This window comes from Colossoma macropomum, unplaced genomic scaffold (assembly GCF_904425465.1).
Source record: "Colossoma macropomum unplaced genomic scaffold, Colossoma_macropomum, whole genome shotgun sequence".
Lineage (NCBI taxonomy): Eukaryota > Metazoa > Chordata > Actinopteri > Characiformes > Serrasalmidae > Colossoma > Colossoma macropomum.
Window position 1 is genome coordinate 27,290,597 of NW_023494785.1, and position 18,140 is coordinate 27,308,736.

At 39.9% G+C, this 18,140-nt stretch overlaps 1 protein-coding gene across 1 annotated transcript in view; it reads left to right on the forward strand.

The window, feature by feature from the left end:
* scospondin (subcommissural organ spondin) overlaps positions 1–18,140 on the forward strand; it is a 118,828-nt gene that overhangs the window by 46,076 nt on the left and 54,612 nt on the right. Inside the window, exons 49-72 of the mRNA XM_036580179.1 lie at positions 772–913; positions 2,257–2,436; positions 2,913–3,145; positions 3,324–3,500; positions 3,603–3,723; positions 4,299–4,463; positions 5,285–5,476; positions 6,367–6,489; positions 6,643–6,772; positions 6,955–7,080; positions 7,167–7,258; positions 8,550–8,732; positions 8,909–9,079; positions 10,026–10,278; positions 10,400–10,446; positions 10,555–10,725; positions 11,735–11,869; positions 13,902–14,044; positions 14,400–14,494; positions 15,179–15,228; positions 15,672–15,842; positions 15,945–16,115; positions 16,376–16,455; positions 17,932–18,101. Coding sequence (XP_036436072.1) covers positions 772–913; positions 2,257–2,436; positions 2,913–3,145; positions 3,324–3,500; positions 3,603–3,723; positions 4,299–4,463; positions 5,285–5,476; positions 6,367–6,489; positions 6,643–6,772; positions 6,955–7,080; positions 7,167–7,258; positions 8,550–8,732; positions 8,909–9,079; positions 10,026–10,278; positions 10,400–10,446; positions 10,555–10,725; positions 11,735–11,869; positions 13,902–14,044; positions 14,400–14,494; positions 15,179–15,228; positions 15,672–15,842; positions 15,945–16,115; positions 16,376–16,455; positions 17,932–18,101 — 3,521 coding nt within the window. The remainder of the gene's footprint in view (positions 1–771; positions 914–2,256; positions 2,437–2,912; positions 3,146–3,323; positions 3,501–3,602; positions 3,724–4,298; positions 4,464–5,284; positions 5,477–6,366; positions 6,490–6,642; positions 6,773–6,954; positions 7,081–7,166; positions 7,259–8,549; positions 8,733–8,908; positions 9,080–10,025; positions 10,279–10,399; positions 10,447–10,554; positions 10,726–11,734; positions 11,870–13,901; positions 14,045–14,399; positions 14,495–15,178; positions 15,229–15,671; positions 15,843–15,944; positions 16,116–16,375; positions 16,456–17,931; positions 18,102–18,140) is intronic.

The following is an 18,140-nucleotide window of genomic DNA, read 5'->3' on the forward strand; positions in this document are numbered from 1 at the left end:
TTGTAATACACACATCAGTAAAAATATATTGGAAAGTATAAGTATCTCTAACTGTCTGATTTGTGAATGATTTCATTTGTGTATTCTTTGATCTTCCCCTTATTAATGATAAAGAGAATTTGGCCTCTGTGCAACCTCATATTTGTTCCTCAGTTAAACAGAAAGTCATGAAAAAACACTTAAGATCTCTCAAACATGCCCTTGAAAATATAAATGGGAACATGCTTCAGTTACATTTTGTTCATAAGAATTTTTAGGCATGCCATTTGTTGAGACATATAGTTGTGTTGAATTTTATTGATTTTTTTTCATGACTTCATTTTTCCCATCTGTACCAAAAGTGCCAATATTTGTGGGGCTGACTGTATGTTGGTCAGACTTTCTTTTTATTGTAATGTTGTGCTTCTCCAGCACTAACAGTTGTGCTGCTGTTATCTTACACACACATTTTCAGCACACATTTACAAGTTGAGGTTTATTTAAACAAGTAAATTAAAAATACCTGTTAAAGGTAATACTTGATATTAATATTTTTCTAATGGATTAATGTGTAAGAATTGGTTCTCAAAAGGGAAATGTTTCAGTTGTAAGGATAATTGGCTTCAGTGCTTCAGTACTGAACCACCAATCCCTGGTGAAGACATTATGTTTGTAATGTCAAGATTTCATGAGGCAGGATGAGTGTTAGGCTACATATTTTTCTGGTCAGTTTTACACAGTGTAAGTGATATGCTTTATGTGTGATGAGTTTGCTCTCTGCTTGCCTGGCAGATCTTTGAGGTACGGATGGTGGGCAGGACTCCAGTCACACGCTGGCTGGACAGGCTGGTGAGGGCTCGCTACCTGCGTATCATACCGGTGCAGTACCGCCACACTTTCTACCTTCGAGTGGAGATCCTGGGCTGCAGAGGAGGTAGACCTTATCTTATACTTTCACTGAGAAACACAGACCCTCTACCCCTGCCCTTACCCTACCCTTGTTGCTTTCAGTTTTATCCACATCCAAGATCTTTGAACTATTTTATGGAAGAAATGACCCATTTTAAAAAGAGCACATAATCAAAAGTATGTGGACATCCAAACATCACATCCCTGTCTGTTTGTTGAGCTGTTGTCTCATGCCAAAACCTTGGGCATTAATATGGAGACCCACCTTGCTGTTATAAATGCCGCTTCTCTTCTGGGAACACCTGCCATTGAATTTTGAAACATGCCTGTGGGGATTTACTTCCATTCAGCCACAGGAGCATAATAATTTAGCATTAAGATTTCCTTCCCTTCACTGCTGAGGGGCCCAAATCAGAGCATCATTCCTCCACCAAACTTTGCAACTGACTCTGTGTGTTCAGGCAAGAAGTGTTCTCCTGGTATCTGCCAAACCCTGATGGTCACTCTAGGGAACTCATTTCCACAGCTATATAGTCCAATAACAGTATACTTAATGCTGCTCTAGCCGACATTTGGCATTATGTATTGTGATTGCTGGGTCACAGGAACCCAGTCCATGAAACTTCTGCCAAACAGTTATTGGGTTGACGTTACTTCCAGAGACAATTTGGAACTTGTTCACTGCTGCCCAGTGGTTATGTGACACCGTGTGACACTGGTTTGGATTAGATGAGCCCACTTTACTGGCCTAATGCTATTTTAACTAGTATTAGCTGTTAGTTCATTTGTGTTGTTTGTTTGGATCCGTCTAATCTTAATGCTGAAGTGAATGTCCAGGATATGACAAACTGCACAGATACTTTGTCCCATACAAATCAGCCAGATAATCCTTTACAAGTTACACTACCAGACCTCCTTTGTTTGGGCCACAGCTGAGCTGTTGTTGCTCCTGAACTTTTCCACTTCACAATAGCAGCACTTCCAGTTGACAGGTGCTCTAGCTGGGCAGACATTTGACAAACTGACTTATTGAGATGGCAACCTGTGACAGTGCTTTGTTAAATTAAGGTGAGCTCTGTTGGTGTTTATGGAGGTCACTTTGCTGCATGCTTGAATTTATGCATCTGTTATCAATGGGTGTTACGGGAAAAGCCAAACCCACTAAAGAGAAATGGTGTTTACATACTTTTGGCCATGTATTGTATTTGAAATAGTGTTCTGGGCTTCTTTGCTGTACTTTTTTTCGTCACTTTGTAAAACTGTTGCATTAAAGCAACAGCACTGTGAGTGTTAATGTCAGGTGTGAGCTGAAGGAAAGTTTTTTTTTTTTTACGATAGCATGAAAACATGCTTGTTTTCTCCTTTCAGAAGAGCTGGTCACTCCCAGCAGCTCCAAAGTATCCACAGTGCCCCCTGGTGTTAGAGTAGTCACTGTGAGACGTTGTGAGCCGGGTCAGTTTGCCTGTCTGAGTGGGGACTGTGTACCTGTCACAGCCCTCTGTAATGGCAGACTGGACTGTACAGACCACTCAGATGAGCTGGGCTGTGGTGAGTCCGATATTTATCTATTGTAATACACATTTACTGCACTAATTTTGTACATTAACTGCTGGTCTGTCTTGAGTAAGTTTGGCTGACTGGACCACAGTTTAGTTTTTTTTTTTCTAGGCTATTTCTAAGTAAGTAAAGAGAAAGTGTTCATATAACAGCTTTGTCTTGGGGACACTGTCCTACTCATCTTTGGGCAATATTTATGTCTGTGTAGTCATCTTCACTGTTTCTGAGGTTGTTTATTGAGCGCATGGTAGGTGTGCTAGTGTTTTGATTATTTTATATTTCATATGTCTTATGTGATGGTGATTTCTCATGATGTTTTTATAAAAGATATAGATTAGATATAGATATAGATAGATAAAGATTCTGATAAAAGATAAATTTATTTTTATTTCATTTTGCCTGTTTATTTTTAAAAATATTTTCTTGATTTCTTGCTCTGTAAAACTTAAATCTTTCCTCATCGTTAGGCACAGTTCCCACTCCAGGGCTACCGGGGTTACAGAATCGCACTGCATCAACAGGAAGTCCTGGCTATCAGGACTACACACCTGGCCCACCTGGTGTGCACACCAAGAGTCCACAAGATGGTCGTCCTGGTGTGGCCACTGTTTCTCCTATTGTGACAGGTGCACCCGGTGTGGGCCCTCAGGGACCAACAGGAAAACCAGGTTTACTCAGCTATACAAAACTACTAGGAGTAGTAAAACATGCCTGTTTTTGTTACAAACAAACATTTATAACAGACATAATTTAAGTGGACTTTAGAGAAAAAAAATAAAATACTAGAAAAATGCAGATTATAAGCCCTTTAATTTGGTAACCAATATGATTAGTTAATCATTTTGTAACATATCAAAAACATGTGTGCAGGATTAAAGGACACGACAACGCCTCATGATGGTGGTTTACCCAGGGTGTTATGTGTGGAGGGTCAATTCACTTGCAGGAGTGTTGGCTGTGTGGACGCAGAGCTTGTGTGTGATGGACGTGAGGATTGCCCTGACGGCTCAGATGAAGATCGCTGTGGTACCTTATTAACATTCACAAAAATGCCTGTTTGTCCAAGTGAAAGTATTTTTTTAGTTCATTTAGTATCTCTCACCCTCATCTCTTAGGTTTGTCCACACTACCTCCACCAACGCCTACACGCCGTCCAGTGGTGCCCAGCCCTGTGCTCTGCCAAGCAGTTCACCTGTACCAGTGGAGAGTGTGTTCGTCTGGACAAGAAGTGTGACCTCCACAAAGACTGTGCTGATGGCTCAGATGAGAGAGACTGTGGTAGGTTCACTAATACAGATTTTAGATCAATTTAGAGGCTGGTGAAGGCTCAAGTGAGCATTTAAGGAGGGAAGTATACAGTTGTTTGCAAAAGTTTAAACATTCCTGGTCAAATGACATATTTTGTTGATTTTCCAAGTGAAAATAAGTTATCCTCTACAGGGAACAAACTTAAAAATGGCATTTGTCCTCCACATTTTAGTGCACAATGTCTGTTTATTTGCCAAGTTTAACATATTGAAAAAAAACATATAAATCACGTAAATATAAAACATGCTATAGCTTTTGCACAGGCCAGGAAGTATGTTCCCTGTGGAGAATGTTATCCTCATTAATTTATATTTAGAGAATCAATACAACATGTAGTTTGACCAGGAGCTCCCAAACTTTTACATACAACTGTATATCCTACATGTAGCAAATTCATAACGCCTCCTATTTGTTAATGATCTATGATCCATCTGTGCTTTTCTAAGCTGACTTTACAGTGAAGGTCTACATATGTCAGACTAATGCAGTTATGTGTACTAAATCAGTGTGTGATTGAGTGGCTTTGTTTTTACTGTCTCCTCCAGTGGACTGTGTGATGTCTGCGTGGACAGCATGGAGTCAGTGCAGTGCATCGTGTGGCCTGGGTTCTCTGTTTCGCAAGCGAGAGATCCTAAGAGATGCACGGGCAGGAGGCTCCTGTGGTGGGGCTCAGTTTGACAGCAGAGCCTGCTTTCTCCAGGCCTGTCCAGGTAAAAGCGCACCACAAAGCACTAGGGATTCAAAATTTTGAGAAGTTATATTGAGGATGAATCGTAACAAGCATTTAATGTTCTTCAAAAGAAGAGATGTTTTTTTCTGTCCTTTTGGGTGACGTTTGTTAAATTAAATGTTAAGTTAAATTTGTTAAGCCCACTTTGCTAGCCTAATGCAATTGTATCTAGTATTAACTGGAAGTTCATTTCTGTTATTTGTTTGGATGAGTCTAATCCGTCTAAATAGCCAACCTATCCGAGGTCATTTGGGGAAACTGCACAGATACTTTATCCCATACAAATCAGTCAGTCGAACCCCTTAAAAGTTCCACTACCAGACCTCCTCTGGACTAACTCAGCTCAAGTAAGCTTTAAGAGCATGACAGTATCTGGTCTTAGTGTGCTCAATGTTAATTATTAGAAATAGGTGCAAACCGAAAAAGCTCACTACAGCAGCCACACTGGTAATGATAAATGCTGACGAGCTAATTTGATCATCTATGAGTTGTCAAGTTGACTAAATAGGAAAAGCAGTTACCTTAATTACCTTGGTGATGTTAGCTGCATATTTCTTCATTAAACAACATCAAACTCCTACTTTCTGCTGACCTGTAGGCTGTTTTTTTCTGCTCATTTGCTTTCATATTATTATCCACATTTAACAGGCAATCTGAAATAAGAAGTAGAATGTCAAAGTGAATTTATGTTCACTTTTCTGTCCCTTTTGCCACTTTTCTCCCTGTCTCCCTTTGGCTCTGACTGTTTTTTCTCTCCTTACCCCTATATATGCTCTCTCTTGCTCTCTCGCTCTCTGTCAGTGGATGGGCAATGGGCAGAGTGGAGTGAGTGGTCAGAGTGCGATGCAACATGCAGTGGTGGTCTTAGGATGAGAAGCAGACTCTGCTCAAACCCTCCAGCAAAAAACGGTGGGAAGGAATGTGAGGGGATGACCATGCAGACTCAGAGCTGCAACACACAGCCGTGCGGACCCGACACACACTCTAAGACAGGTCAGTGTACCAGCTGCTGACTGAAAAGTCAGCAAAAAAAAGTTGTTTATGTGCTATGATTGCTAGAGTTTTCATCAGTGAATGAGAGATGGCATGTTGTGATGAGTCAAGTTATAACAGTATAATTAGAGAAATCAATCAAACAGCAACCTTTATTAATTGGCCAGGTTTCAGACCCAAAGTTAAGAGTAACCCCAGACTGAAAAGGCTTTACAATGGTAATTCTCAATTGACACTGAAATTTATTTCAAAATTAGGCATAATTGATGTCCAAAAACTTCTATATCTAATCTTCCATATCAAAAACTGGAGGAAAATTTGGTCTTCCCTGATACAGGCCTTTAAAATAATAACTAATACCCTGTAATTATTTATTTATAGTAATTTCTTAATTCATTATCTACATGAAGTTTTGACGCCACTTTTCAAATACGAGGCATTCTGGATGTTCATTTTATTCTCAATTTCAATTCAGTATGGAATCATCTGCAGCTCTGTTTGTTTTGGCTACATCTAACATTGCTTTCTTTTTTTACAGCTTCCCACTAATTAGTTAGTTATTTCACACATTTAGGTGCAATAGTTTATTTTTATAGTATTGAAAGCAGTGATTTTTGGCATTTTAATTCTGAACAATTGTTAATTACTTATTTATTTTAAATCTTTGTTTAGTAAATTCATACATAGGCATTAACTTCACTATTTATGTCTCACTTAGATCAAAACTTAAGCATAAGTTTTTAGATCTAAATGTCTTTAAGATTCTGAAAAAGATGAGTTCAATCAGGTGTGTCCAACATTTTGACTGGCTGTGTATTCATGTATTTACCATTCTGCATGTTCTTTGTTGATATAACTAGCATTAACTGAGGGCTTTTTATCTTCTATAGGCTGCACTAATGGCCTGGTGCTGGTGACAGAGTTGGACTGTGCAGAGGGGAGAGTGGAGCCGTGCCCTCTGACCTGCTCTGACCTTCACTCTGAGAGCAACTGCTCCACCCACTGCCTAACAGGTAGATCACAGTCACATATTCAGAGCCCAAATAATAAGACCTGCCTTTATATGATTTCTCATAGTAATAAGTCTCATAGTAAGACAATATTTCATTTGAGTAGGATGTGTGCTCTTTTCCTGTCATTGTCAATGATATATTTTGTTTTTCCAGGATGCCGCTGTCCAGCAGGTCTGTTTTTTCAAGATGGCCACTGTGTCAATGCCAGCAAGTGTGTGTGCTTATTGGAAGGGTCAGAGCTGCAGCCAGGAGAGGAGGTCATCATGGACAACTGCACTGTATGGTCAGTGAGGTTAAATACTCCTCATAACCTCTAAAAGCTCTTTGATTACAGAGGCTCTCCTGACCACTCTCTTATGTTTTTAAAGTTGAGAATTGGAGAAAAAGAGTTTTGTCATATATTCTCTCTAATTTTGTTTGTTTCTCTGCCTGCTGTCTGACCTCTGTCTGTGTTTAATCTTACAGTGTGTGTCAAGAGGGCAGTGTTTCCTGTGACACCTCCAGCTGTATCTCCAAATGTGATTGGTCAGCCTGGTCCTCATGGACCTCTTGTGACAGCAGCTGTGGCATTGGCATACAGCAGCGATTTAGGTAGGCTGATCTACTTGTATTTAGTTCTTACTCATTTATAAACAATCAATAGACTTTTGATTCATTTTCATTATGTGCTCTCACAGGTCTGCCCTGACTCATTCTGGAGTGATGCATGTAGAACCATGCGAAGGAGACTCCGCAGAAGCACGGCGGTGTTACTCACCCTGCCAGCCAGGTCAGATCCCACCTGTTCAAGATGCTGAGAACAGAGAACATCATACAGAGAACATTACTCAACTCAGCAACAATTTAGCACATATAGACATGCTTGACACGTCTGTTGGTTCAGCCAAATTACATTGTTTGCTTCTTACCAAGCCAAGACTTTGCTTCTTTAGTTTTGCACTGCTACAAACCTAGTATAACTTAAAGATTAATGGAAACTTAAACCTACAAATTAGTATCATGCAGGCTACATGTCTAATTCATGTTGCTGAATAATCTAATAGGCTTTTCTGAATTCTGACACTATACACCGCACTTACATACCTTTTTGTAGACAGTTCTATTCTGTTTAACCATTTTCCTGGTCATCTCTATTTTTATGCTTTGTTAATTAGCCTTTAATAACTTTTATTGTGGAATCAACCAATTGATTTTTTCGTTTCCATTACGGCTGCACAATATAGGTATAAAATGAGATGTTTGATAAAGCTGATGGACGTCATAATAATGATATGAAACACAGTATAATATTCCATTAACATGCCTTGTTGCAGACAGTTCCACTCTGTTTAAATTTTTCTGGTCCGCTGTCATCTCTTCCACCTTCACCTCCCAGTTCCATTCACCAAATGAGAAAAGAGCCAGAGAGACCACAGCATATCACTCATATGTGGGCTAATGTTGGACATTCCACTAACTCCTCCAAAGAAGCCATCTCAAAATCTTTATACTGGCTGCACACTGTATGAGTCTTTTTCTGCTTGTTCCAGGCACCATGCACAAAATACTGCCACAGTGTTTTTTTCAGACTGTTCACTTTGCAGGTAGTGCTCTACCAGGATCTGTAAAAATCATGCACTTTGAAACTAAGAGAATCAAAATGTGCAGTCAGAATAAAGAATGAGTTCCGTAATTTAGTTCAGACAAGGGACAACCAACATGCTCCCGGATACTAAAAAGGATCGAAGGCTGTTACCCAACACTATCCAAAATTGACAACCTAACTAAATCCCAGGTGATCTAATTTCTAACCCAGCTTCAGCGGGGGGGACACCCTTTTTACCACTAAATCTCTATTGAAACTCTTAGCTTCCTTGTTTGTTACTCGTTTGCCACATTAGGCTTGTAGCTCTTATACAAAACTAAAGAAGCAAACATGTCTTGGCTGATCAGCTACATTCTGAGGGAATTGGATTTTTAACTGTCACTTTAAAAGATGCACTGTGGAATGTTTATAGGCTTGTATTCCCTCATTACCATAATAAACAATGCCATTTCTGGTGGGTATATAAATCCTTTAGGTTCAGAAGGAGCTCCATGGAGTGAGTGGACGATGTGGTCTGAGTGCAGTAAGACGTGTTTCCATCATGTGGATGCTGTGGGAATGAGACGGCGCTTTAGGAACTGTAACCATACTGACTCGAACCCCCCTTGTGTTGGGGAGGGGGAAGAACAGGAGCCCTGCAACACACTACACTGCCCAGGTGCACATACACAAACAATCACTCTTTGTGCACCTGTTTGTGAAATAATATCTATGATGAATAGCTGCTGCACCTGATTGTGAAATAATATCTATGATGAATAGCTGCTGCACCTGATTGTGGAATAATATTTATGAAAAGTGCCTGATTTTCCCTCTCTGTATCTGTCTCTGCAGTGAATGGTGGTTGGTCTGAATGGTCTCCGTGGTCCGAGTGCTCATCAGAGTGTGATTCTGGAACTCAGACTCGAGAGCGTTTCTGTAGTTTCCCTACTCCTCTGTACGGAGGCAGCAGCTGCCTGGGTCCTCACATACAGACTCGAGACTGCAACTCCCAGCCCTGCTCAGGTGCTGCTGCACGAAGTTTGGAAACATTGTTTTCAATACTATAGAACACGTTTTGCTGATGCATGTGTAAAATGTATTTCAGAGTACATAGATAGAAAATTACACTATATTATTTAGCATGTAGCACTTTAATAGTGGAATCAACCAATCACTTTTTGTTTTCCACTGAATGAGACCAATTTTGTGAGATAAAGCATCACTCTAGGCCTCCTAGAAGTTCTTGATACATCACTGAGTGCTAATACGAATGGAAGCCTAACAAACACATTTCAGTCAGATGTTCAAAATGGAAAACAGCAACAGCAGCTCTATGGCGGAGCTCTTTACTGCAGGAGTCGGTGTAAAACTGCCTATATAAGTCCATGTTTACTGTAGAATGAAAAGTTTATGTGCATAGCCGTTCGCTTACTGCTAACAGATTGTTAGAATCCGATGAGGCGCTCGGTGAAATGATCACTGTCACAGAGATGTTTTTCCTCCTTTTGGTCCCAGTTTTGACATTTATGGCCCAAATTGAAGGCCTAGCTCTAGTAATCATGGTTCACCACTGGTGTATAGATTATATTTCAATCTAAACTCTACAGCCGCAATGTTCAATCCTCATCCTGGAGATCTACCACCCTGAAGAGTTCAGATCCAACACACCCGCTCTAATATTCAGATGCCCCTGAACACCTCCTGTACCTGGATCAGGTGTGTTAGGTTAGGGTGGGAGGGTAGATCTCCAGGAGCTGGACTGAGCACCCCGCTCTACAAGTTATTATTGCAAACAACTTTAGAAGTTGTTATTGAATAAAATAATAATGATTATTTTTATAACAAGTAATATAACAGTGTATACCTTTTAAACTGCACAAGTTTTTGGCTTACAAACTCAGTATTACTCACTTGTGCGACTGTGTGACTGTGTATGTGTTTGTGTGTATGTTTGCCTTTTGGTTTGCAGGTGTGTGTCCCACTGGTATGAGTTTCTTGACTACGGAGCAGTGCCAGGCTCAGGGTGGTGCATGTCCGCGTGTGTGTCTTGATGCCACAGCCTCGGTTCAGTGTGCTACAGAGTGTTATGATGGCTGCTACTGTTCTCCAGGCTTCTACCTGTTCAACAATACCTGTGTGCCTCTCAGCCACTGCCCCTGCTACCACCAGGGAGTGCTCTACACACATGGTGCCACTGTGCCACATGATGCATGCAACAACTGGTATGTCTTGTCACTACAGTCACCATTACAGCTAGTTTTATTGACGTTGTCAGTCATAGGCAATCAGATTGCATAGGAATATATGTCAACGGTCATGTGTTTTTGTGCTTGCACCCACCAGCACGTGCATTAATGGAGAGATGCAGTGTGGTACAGCACCCTGTCCTGGTGAGATGGCTTTTCGTTGTAAAACTTTTTGCTGCTTGTTAACACAAAACCACATTTAATATTTTCCTTAATGCTTACATGCATCTGTTCATCCTTCTTTTATCTCAGTTGACTGTGGCTGGAGTGAATGGACATCCTGGAGCACATGCAGCAGGACATGTGATGTGGGCATCAGGAGGCGGTACCGCTCAGGGACTAATCCGCTGCCAGCATTTGGGGGACGTCCTTGTAAGGGCGACCGTATTGGGCTGGACACATGTAGCATCTACCCTTGTAGTGGTAAGACTTTATGTGAATTACAGAATCCACTGATTTGACTGTTCACCTACAGGCACAGACTTATGGAACATTTAAAGAATTCTCATAACAGTTTATCCTGTGTACCATAAGGATGTTCACTGGCAAGTGTATTGTCCAGTACCACGCTTGATCAGACTAGCATTGGTCCATCCCAGTGGATATACATATTGTTTATGTAGTAGATTTACCGAATGCTAAAGACTGTCCTAACACAGAAAACAGGTAGTTGTGTGACGTGACAGTGTCTGGACAGAGTATGGTAAGAGTCAGGTAGCCTATTAGTAAAAACCTAATTTATTTTTTATGTATTTTCCTCCTTTTTTCTTTTCGTAGTTTGTAATTATGCTGCTATTTCATTTAAACCTTAGGGCCCTATTTTTGTGACCATAACCTGGCTGACCTGGCACAGAGACGCTGACGTGATTGAGAGCAACACAGTTGTTAAATGAGGTTGTGTTAGAATGAATACATTGCCAGTAGATGGGGTTAGGGGTGCTATTCCGATGAAAGCAACTCCTCTCATTCTCTTTAAGAGAATTAAAAATCTCCACAACTCCAGTTAACTTCACAGAGCATAAGAGTAGATATAATGCAATCAATAAATTCTTAATTATTTGGACAAGTACTATAGTTCATTGACAGTAGGCTACAGCTGTCAAGCAACATTTTAGTCAAAGATTATTACATGAATTCCACACCACCCATACTGGCACAGGCACTGTCATTTCAGGCCACCAAAACATCAACTTGAATAAAATGAGGGAAAATCCTGGCTGTGCTTGCATCTGCACAAAAAGAGACCATAACATATTTCCAGTGTTTTGCTGATCTTCTTGTGCAAAGCACTTTTACACTATGGAGCTAAAATGAAAAGTCCTACATAAATAAAGAGGATTAACATTGTTATACATTTTTCTGTCCCTGCAGTGAAGTTTTTGTCTGGTTTGTGCTGTGCAAACACACATACACATATATTTGTTTTTTGCAGCTGTTAAGGGGCCGTGGAGTGCATGGTCTGAATGCTCAGTGCCGTGTGGTGGTGGATACAGGAACAGAACACGTGGTCCAATCAGAACCCATGGCACGCCGCAGCAGTTTAGTGCCTGCAACCTACAGCCTTGTGGTGAGTACAGTGAACATGTTATTGTTCAGGAATGTTTTGTTCAGTTTAAATTCCTCAGGGTGTCACAGCGATGCCATGAAAACCCTTATATATGACCGTCATTAGCCTAAAACTGTTTATCCTGACTGTTCATGTTGAAGTAATAAGGAGCGTTGTTACTGCAGATGGTTTGTGGTTGTCAGAGTTATCAGAGAGAAAAAATGGGTGAAGAAACATTGTCATTCCTGCCTATTGAGAAAGAAATGTGTCATTGCATAGCCAAAGGATCCAGACGTTTGAAAGAAAAAGAAGACATAACTTTTTTTCACTTTCCTGAGCTTTTCAGTGTGCACAGTTTGTTCCAAATTTCAGCACACACTGCTTTTTAAACAAGAGTATCTGTGAAGGAGTCAGACAGTGAGAACAGACATCATTTACAAATACCAGTGTGACAGCCATCGTCCATTATAACGGATAAAGGAAGGTTGGAAAATAGTTATGTAAACTTTAGTTCTGACTGGTTTTGGTGCAAAAAAAACCCGCTTGCTTAATAGAAAAGAATAAGCACTTTTTGATGAGCACACATTTTCTAATTTTCTAGCACTCAGTACAACTCCATTTCCAACTCTCATTTTAGTACTCCATTTCCATCTCCAACTCTCATTTAAACACTATATTTAATTGAAAATAGTACAGACAACATATCAAATGTTGAAACTGAGAAATTATGTTGTTTTATAAAATATATGCCCATTTTGAATTTGATGCAAGCAACACGTTTCAAAAAAAAGACACTCTGAACTGAGGAGACCTATCGCTGTAGTTTTGAAAGTTAAATGTTTTCCCCTTCTTGTTTGATATAGGATTTCAGCTCCTCAACAGTTCAGGGCTTCCTTTGTTTTTTTGTTTTATAACATGCCAAATGTGTTCAATGGGTGGCAGGTCTGGACTGCAGGTGGGCCAGTTTGGCACCCAGGCTCTTTTAATACAGGGCCGTGCTGTTGTAATACATACAGAATGAGCTTTGGCATTTTCTTGCTGAAATAAACAAGGCCTTCTCTGAAAAAGACATTGTGTGGATGGCAGCACATGTTGCTGCAAAACCTGTGTATATCATTCAGCATCAATGGTGCTTTCACAGATGTGCATATCATCCATGCCATGTGCAGTAATGCACCCCTATACCATCACGGATGCTGGCTTTTGAACTGTGCACTGGTAACAGGCCTCTCCTCTTTAGCCTGGAGGACGCGGCATCCATGGCGTCCAAAAAAAATTTCAAATATTGATTCATTGGACCTTGTCAGTCCATATCAAATAAGCCCCAGCCCAGAGAAGGCATCAGCGTTTCTGGTTTCTGTATATATATGGTTTCTCCTTTGCATGGTAGAGTTTTAACTTGCATTTGTGGAGGCAGTGATGAACTGTTTTCGCAGACAGTGGTTTCCAGAAGTGTTCTTGAGCCCATGCAGTGATTTCCACTGCAGAATCATGTCTGTTTTTAATACACATGAGGGACCAAAGATCACGCCCAGCCAGCATTGATTTTCGGCCTTGTCGCTTGCATACAGAGATTTCTCCAGATTCTCTGAATCCTTTAATGATATTATGTACCGTAGATGATGAAATCCCCAAGTTCTTTGCTATTTTATGTTGAGAAATGTTATTTGCCTACAAAGTCTTTCACAGAGTGGTGAACTCCCCATCTTTATTTCTGAAAGACTCAGCCTCTCTAGGATGCTCTTTTTACTGACCTGTTGCCAGTTAACTTAATTAGTTGTGAGATGTTCCACCAGGTTTTTTTTTGTTGCCCCAGTCCCAACTTTTTTGAAATGTGTTGCTGGCATCAAATTCAAAATGGGCATATTTTCTCAGTCTCAACATTTGATATGTTGTTGTTGTTGTTGTTATTGTTGTACTATTTTTGATTGAATATAGGGTTTAAAAGATTTGCACATCATTGTATAGTTTTTATTTACATTTTGCACAGTGTCCCAACTTTTTTGGAAAGGGGGTTGTAGAGTTCCATTGACTCTTCTTTTCTTGTATGTAGGTGATGGGAGTGGTTGTGCTGTGGGTCAGGAGTGGACAGACTGTGTGAGAGAAGTGCTGCTCTGCTCAGATTTGGGGTCAGAGATTGCAATGAACTCCACATGTTTCTCAGGATGCCAGTGCCCACAGGGCTCTGCCCTACAGGTATGAATCTCAATTCTGTAGGAAGTGATTCAGTGTTTCAGTATGATTTCAAATTATGTTTAAAAATACGCTGAACATGCAAATAGGAAATGGAAGTATTTATACAGTAGCCTTTGTGTAAGTATTTTCACATGGATAAAAACATGTATTCACCAACCTTTTTTTAATGCTTAAAATATAGCTGATGAATTTTATTTTGGCTACCAACCGAGTGCATACTTTATTGAACACTATATAATTAATTGTAAATTTCATGCAACGTTTCACATATTTGGATCAGCCCATTCACATAAATGCATTTTATACTCTGTGTTAGTCTTGTTGCTGGTGTGTAATCGTGCTGTGTGTCCTACAGGATGGTAGCTGTGTGCCTCTGTCTCTGTGCCGCTGTGATGTAGATGGTGAACAGTATGAGCCTGGAGCGGTGGTCCCTAAAGGCTGCAACAACTGGTAATAGATGAGTTAGACTCTTTTAGCAGACATTTTAGCAGGCTGCAACTGCATTCACTGCGGCAAGACTGACTTGGACTAACATTTCCAGTGAAATAAGGACTCATTAGTACTGATCCTAATGTCCAGTTGGTCTTGCTGGTCAAAACATTATTAATGTGTTGACAGACACTTGTTTCTGGCTAAAAACACCCTGTGAGAATAATGTAACTGGCTTTAAATGCTGGCTTTTTATTTTAAGTCTAATTTTGTGTATATTTAGTATTTAAAAGATAAATTGATTACTGATGATATATGTGCCTAAGGACCAGCCTTATTTTGATTCATAGACGTACACTTTTGAAGGAATATAAATTTAAAATACCAAAAAAGTGCAAATAAAGCGTTTTTGTTCCTGAATTGGCTGAATAAATGTGATCAATAACAATGATTACACTAATTAGCAAAATAATTGTGATTATCATTTTAAGCATTACTTTGCAGCTCTACTTCTGGACATTAAGAATTTGTCATCTTATTCTAAACACTCAGATCTTCTAATCTCTTACTATGGTTTTATATAATTAATTAGTAATGCATTTACTAATTACTAATTTCAGTCTAATACTGAAAGTTCTTTTCCTTTAACTTTTCCTTGAAGAGTTTGAGTAGAGGTAATCTATTCTCATTCTCTTTGCCTTACAGCACTTGTGAATCAGGAAAGCTGGTGAATTGCACACATTTTGAGTGTAACGGTAAGGTCCATTTGGTGTTAGTATGCCCTTATGGCAAACTGTATACAGCCTGATGCAAAAGTTTGGGCAAATTACATATTTTGTTGATTTTCTAAGTGAAAAGAAGTTTCCTCTACAGAGAAGTACGCATCTTAATGCATAATTACTGTTTATTTGCTGAAATAAACATTTTGGGGGAAAGAAATAAAACATAAACTGTGTCCTGTGGAAAAAAAAATATAATATTATATATTTCATGTTTTATTTTTTCCAAGATATTAGTCAGCAAATAAATTATGCACTTGAATTTGCTGAAAATGCCATGTTTAGGTTTGGTTGTAGAGGATGTAATCAACAGACATATATATATATATATATATGTATATATATATATATATATTTACATACAAATTATATTATTATATTTTCTTTTTTTTTTTTTTACATGTATATTGTGTTTTTAGTGGATGGAGGGTGGTCAGACTGGACTCCATGGAGTGTGTGTTCGGTGTCGTGTGGTGCTGGATTGCAGTCACGCTACCGGTTCTGTTCCAGTCCTGAGCGTGCCGGCAACGGACTGCCCTGCCTGGGGCCGGACCGTCAGGACCAAGTGTGTGTCCTCTCACCATGTAGCCGTGAGTAACCCCACACGCGCAAGACCTGGCAGAAGGAGGCTATTTCAAAAGAAAAAGTAAATAATTTTCCTGTAAAATGCCAATAAATGTTTGCTTTGAAAGGCGATGGAGGATGGAGTGAGTGGACTTCCTGGACAGACTGTACTAAGTCATGTGGTGGAGGTGTGAGGAGCCGTCGGCGTGAGTGTGACAGGCCAGCCACTGAGAGAGAGGGAGACTTCTGTGAGGGGCTGAAAACTGAACTTATTGCTTGCAATACGGACCCTTGCCCAGGTACAAACTGTGCTTTAATGTCCTCCCTGTTGATTGATAGTGGGTGTGTAAGTCTGTGAGTTAATAATGACGTGATTCTTTAAGAAGCCATAAAACAATCATAAAATCACAAATTTGAATCACACGTTATTTGAATCAGTTTATTTTATTTTGGTTTGATAATTACTGTAATTAATAATATATACTCATGTCTATGTGTCTGTACATATGCTATTGCTTGGTGTGTGTTTTAAGCCTTTAATTGTGTGTTGTGTTTTCAGTGAGTCCATGCTCCGCTGTGCCAGGCTCTGTGTTCAGTAGCTGTGGACCCTCGTGTCCCCGCACTTGCGATGATTTGGCTGTGAGTACAAATTCAGCTCAAATCTACTTTGTCATGTCATTTACTTACACAGCCTTTGCCTAAAATGGATCACTCTCTGGTGCCACTTTGGAGTCTTAGTCAGGGATGAGGGAAGAAGATGTGCTGAAGGTTACTGCAGCTCCCCCAGATCTTAGGATTGTTTTACTGCAACTGCTAAAAACAAGAACAGGAAAAAAAAGCACAACTTTAAAATATTTTGAGCTTTGCAAAGACCTTTATGTGCTTTTTGTAGGTCAGTGTATTTTTGTGTTTTTAGTCTTTTTAATTTATATATATTCAAATCAAAAAGTTAACGCTGCATTTTAGAGTAAGTGATTCCCTTCGCTTGTTGGCTGGGGGCCACTTTGGGCTTGTAACTTGTCACCTTAGGGGCATGCCGCTAACCATGTCACAACAGCAAGACAGCATCCACATGTCCATAACCACGTCACAAAACCTTCAGGATGTCCATACTGGAAACATCAAATGCGCGTGTCAAGTCAAAATGTAAACAAAGCACAGACCTGTCAAAAAATAGCTGCTTTGCTGATGGAGCTATCAAGCTATGGTTTGGGGCATGTATTTAATTTAGTTTAACGAGTTATGTATTATTCCCAAATTTAGGATGTCCATAGTCTAAATAACATTATTAAAATAGTGTTATTCTGCTCTAGCGGTGGGCAGCTTGGTTGTGTATGCTAACATTTATGTATACTTCATTTGCTTAGCTAACCACAACACATACAACACTTAGCTAACACAAAACATAAGGTATTTACCACTGATGTCCTGTGCTCTGGTAAATTCTCTCTAAGATGTTTACTGAAAGGATTGTGGAGATCCCTCCTTTTCTCCACTCCACGGATGAGTTTCTTCTTTTCCAGTTTGAGGTGGAATGGAAAAACGATGTCGAATGTCGAAAACGGAAACGTCTGTCAAAAATGGCAGATTGCATCACACCACATTGTGCTCTGCCACTTGCAGCTGGTGTAGACAGCTTCATTGATTATATTGGAAGTGTTTTGATTTTGTCGTCGACACTTGCTCCCATCATATGCTTTAGGACACAGTGTTGAAACACCAGCAGAAGTTGTAGACTAGTTCTGTGCCCTGAAGCTACTTAATATTGTTTAAAGTGTTCAACAAACATATAACTAGTTGTGCGTGTGTAGCCTGACTGTAAGCATGACACAAGCAGCTTCCCACCTGATATCTACAGTCTAATTGGTCAGTGCTCAACTCATTAGTTTCATGGTGTTCATCACGTATATGTGGCTGAAAATTTCACTTTCAATGTAACTACCCACGTCACTTGTCTGAGTCTGTCAACAGAAATGTTCAAAATTCATATTTAGATCTGAACCCAACTCATTTCTCACATGACTGTGACAAATAATGCAATGCAGTAATGCAATAATGCAAATGTTAATGATGATAATAATAGTTATGATACTGATGATGCCGATGATCCCACAGCACTGTGAGTGGCGTTGCGAAGCTGGCTGTTACTGCACTGATGGGAAAGTGTTGAGCGTTAACAACACCGCTTGTGTAGAGAAAGAGCAGTGTCCATGTCTCGACCTTAACACTGGCCAGCGCGTTGACCCTGAAGACACAGTCCTCTCTCCAGACGGCTGCAACAACTGGTGAGGGGGATAGAGGGAGGTTAGATCATTACAGCAGTT